This window comes from Chrysochloris asiatica, unplaced genomic scaffold (genome assembly GCF_000296735.1).
Source record: "Chrysochloris asiatica unplaced genomic scaffold, ChrAsi1.0 scaffold00001, whole genome shotgun sequence".
In the NCBI taxonomy this organism is placed as follows: Eukaryota; Metazoa; Chordata; class Mammalia; order Afrosoricida; family Chrysochloridae; genus Chrysochloris; species Chrysochloris asiatica.
This window is the reverse complement of record NW_006408519.1, coordinates 62,174,495-62,177,944: the sequence shown is the minus strand read 5'-3', so window position 1 is coordinate 62,177,944 and position 3,450 is coordinate 62,174,495. Positions and strand designations below refer to the sequence as shown.

At 41.4% G+C, this 3,450-nt stretch overlaps 1 protein-coding gene across 1 annotated transcript in view; it reads left to right on the top strand.

Moving 5' to 3' along the window:
• The first annotated feature begins 529 nt into the window (after positions 1–529).
• Positions 530–3,450, top strand: part of PAG1 (phosphoprotein associated with glycosphingolipid microdomains 1) — a 25,780-nt gene continuing 22,859 nt past the window's right edge. Inside the window, exon 1 of the mRNA XM_006830807.1 lies at positions 530–657. Coding sequence (XP_006830870.1) covers positions 530–657 — 128 coding nt within the window. The remainder of the gene's footprint in view (positions 658–3,450) is intronic.

The window sequence follows — 3,450 nt, the reverse complement described above, 5'->3', positions numbered from 1 at the left end:
CCTTGAATCTATGATATGCCTAGAATCTCTGACCATCCTATGGGATGCCTATCTCACTAGTGTTGCATACTGCTGTTTCTTTTGTTGTTGTTGTTGTTGTTTTATTTTTTTTATTAAATCCAAGTGTTTATTTGTGATACAATACTTGGAGTCTTGCTTGATTTGAAATTCCCATCAAGAATACAGCCCTAAAAGATATTAACTAGTAATATAGCATCCGTTGCTTCAAACACGGCATTGGGCTGCCCACCTGACATTCTATGGGCCCTGAGAACAAGGACCTTGCCCAGGCTGTGTTTCGGATCCGGTCCAGAGCTCTCTTCTGTGTACCTGCAGGTCCACCTCCGTCGTATGCCCAAATCTCCACCCACTGACTTGAATCCAGTGACAAGATTTGGGAACTTTCCATTGGAAATTGTTTCAAAAATGCTGTTTTCTCTGCAGGAAGACAAGCACTTCGACCCCAATGTTGACGCCTTTGAGGACCTGACTTACTCTCCGCAGCTATTCATAGCTTCCTGGCTTCACCATGGGACCTGCTGGGAGCTTGCTGAGCAGCAGCGGGCAGTTGCAGATAGTCCTGTGGGGAAGTCTAGCAGCCATGGCCACCTTCTTCCTCATCACCTTCCTCATCTTCCTGTGCTCCAGCTGTGACAGGTAAGAGCCCAGAAGTGTCTCCTGAAACCTCTAAAAAACATGAACATGCTCACTTTTCCCAGAAGACTTCTGTTTCATTCCTCATCAAAGTGAGAAAACACTCACCAATATGTCTGAGAATAGATGTAGATTGAGTTTTTTATTGTCACTATTATTTATTTCGAGGAGTCCTGGTGTGGCACTGGGGGTTAATGTGCTGGCCTGCGAAGTCAGTTTGAACCACAAAGTCGGCAGTTCAAGCTCACCAGTCACTCCTTGGAAACCCGATACAATGTCGCTGCGGGTCGGAACTGACTCAACGGCACTTAACAACACCAACAAATTATTTATTTCAATCCTTAAAATAACTTGATGAAGTAGGGACTAATTCGAGGCGCTTCAAAAAGTTAGTGAAAAAAATTACAGTATCTTTTCATTACATTTTTCACAAGCTTTTTAGAGCTCCTTTATATTATCATAGTTTTATAGATTTTAAACACTGAGTCCCATGGAAGGAACATGCAGCACAGCTAGTGAGGGCTTGGGACCCAAGCAGCTGGACCCAGTCCTTTTGCTGTCTTTAGCACACCATTCTACTACTTCTTAATTTAAGATGTCCTCAGCATAGCTCTTCATCTTTCTCTTTGGAGCCATGCATGGTCCAGAACATTCATTGTGCAAGTGGTGCTTTCGGTAAGGCTTGTTTTACAAGAGAAAATGCTTTTAAGTTGTTCAAGAGACCACCCATTAACACTTGGCTTTACTTCCTCGAAAAACAGAACACGTTCCCACTGCAACAACATGGAGGGGCCTCCTGCTGGGAATATTTTTAGTGATTAGACTTTCCTGTGTTACCCAGTGACCTTGGGGCCATCTGATTTGTCCAAGGTCAGACAGTGATGTGATGAAGTGGCAGTGGGGGTTAGTTCCTTGTCTGGCGATTTGAGGTATGTTCTGGAAAAAACAATTGCAAACTTCTCTGTGTATGCCCCTTGGCTCTCTGGGGGAAGTTCAAAAGACTCTTTATGTAAAGACTTAATAGAAACTCTGCATAGATTCTCACAGAAATTCTTATCTCTCTGTGTTACTAAAGATCTCAATACATTTTTTAATCAATTAAATGAACATTTATATTGTATTTCAGCTCCCCAGAGTAAAATGAGTGCCATTCCTTTGAGAACACCATGTCAGAACATATACTGAATATATATTGTCTTTTTCCATGTGAGAACATTTCACAATCTAAGTGTCCTGTGTATTAAAGATATTTTGTTTGCTGATACTGGAAATTCCTGAGAACTCTTGTTTCAGGATTTATAATCCAGAACTGCAATTTTTAAACAAATCAGACTTGGGAACGCCTGAGCCATGGAGGGCTAGAGCTTAGAGTGAAGCTGTCCAGCTGATATGAACTGAGGTGGAGATGCCCAAGAATGTCCAAACTTGCAGATAGTACCCATTTGGCTGAGCTTTAATGGCTTGATGATCAGAACTCAACTAGAGGAAGGTAAAGAAATTTGATAAAGGAAACAAGTGTAAATTGCTACAATTTGATTAACTTGACCTGTACGTATGGATGTAGTAGCTCAAAATACCAACTGAGATGGAAGGAATCTTTATAGCAAGTATCAAACCTGTCCCCTCTGTACACAGTCTTGATAGGGACTGGCATCTTAGATATTTGCTACCTAAAATGTGGGTTGGGGTGGGTTCTAAAGGCAGGAAGTGACTGGCTTACAAGTTTTCAAGAGAGTGTTAAGTTTCAGAGTGTGCGGGGGAAGGCAGAATCCCCACTGAATGGCTTTCAACTTGTCTAGTTGTGTCTGGTGAACGGAGATGGGAATAGGATTCATTTGATTCAGTAGTGAGTAATTGTTATTCATGACTAATTGTGATTGTCACAACAGTAAATGTAGAAGTATTGTAACAAAAAGGGGGGAATAGTTCATCTTACTTTCTAGGAACAGAGAACCCTAGGACCATCAAGGGAGAAGAGCATAAGTGGAATGTGGGACGTTATTCAGAGAAGCAGCGACACCAGAGATGGAGGCAGAGATGATGGGATAGAGAGGTAGAGCAGCTGAGGACTCCAGACTCATGGAAAGAGAAAGGCTGTGTGCTGGCGGCCAGGTGCTGGCAGCCAGAAGGCAGACTTGCATAATGTGCCCTTTGAGTGTTTAAATGATTATATATTCCTGCTTGTTTTTGTGTTCATTCCCCACCCTACCCCCAAAAAAGTGAATAGACGCAAATACTGTTAAATGATGATGCATGGTGGGGATTGTAATCATTGCAATGAAACAAAGTACGGTAGGTTGAGTGCAAAACCGATGTTCTCAATTCACAATAAGAGCTTTTAAAAAGAAAAGAAACTGATCAACCATTTGAGAGAGAGACATGCTGTCATTTTAAGGAATTGCAAGGAATTATTCTCTTATAAAACCTCAGTACCCCTGGCTACCCCTAGAAAGAGATCTTTTGCTCAGAGACAGGAAAGGTCTTTCTCACCAAGAGTGATGTTGTCCAGACTTCTAGAAACTGTTGCAGTGTATACACAAGTGTGCACAGAGCTCTGTGGTAGAGTCCAAGCAGCTAAAACTTAGCCAGCCCTCTTCTAGACTTTGAACTCAGTAACCTCACAAGAATTTCCATAACCTTCATTTAAAAGTCAACATAATGTAAAATAAGAGGAAAAACAGATTTAGTAAACATTAATTAACACAACAGAAATGTAATGACAAGAAAACCCACAATCAAAATGAACTCAGCATAGAAAATTATGTGGAACCAAGAAATTAGCAGCACCACACACAC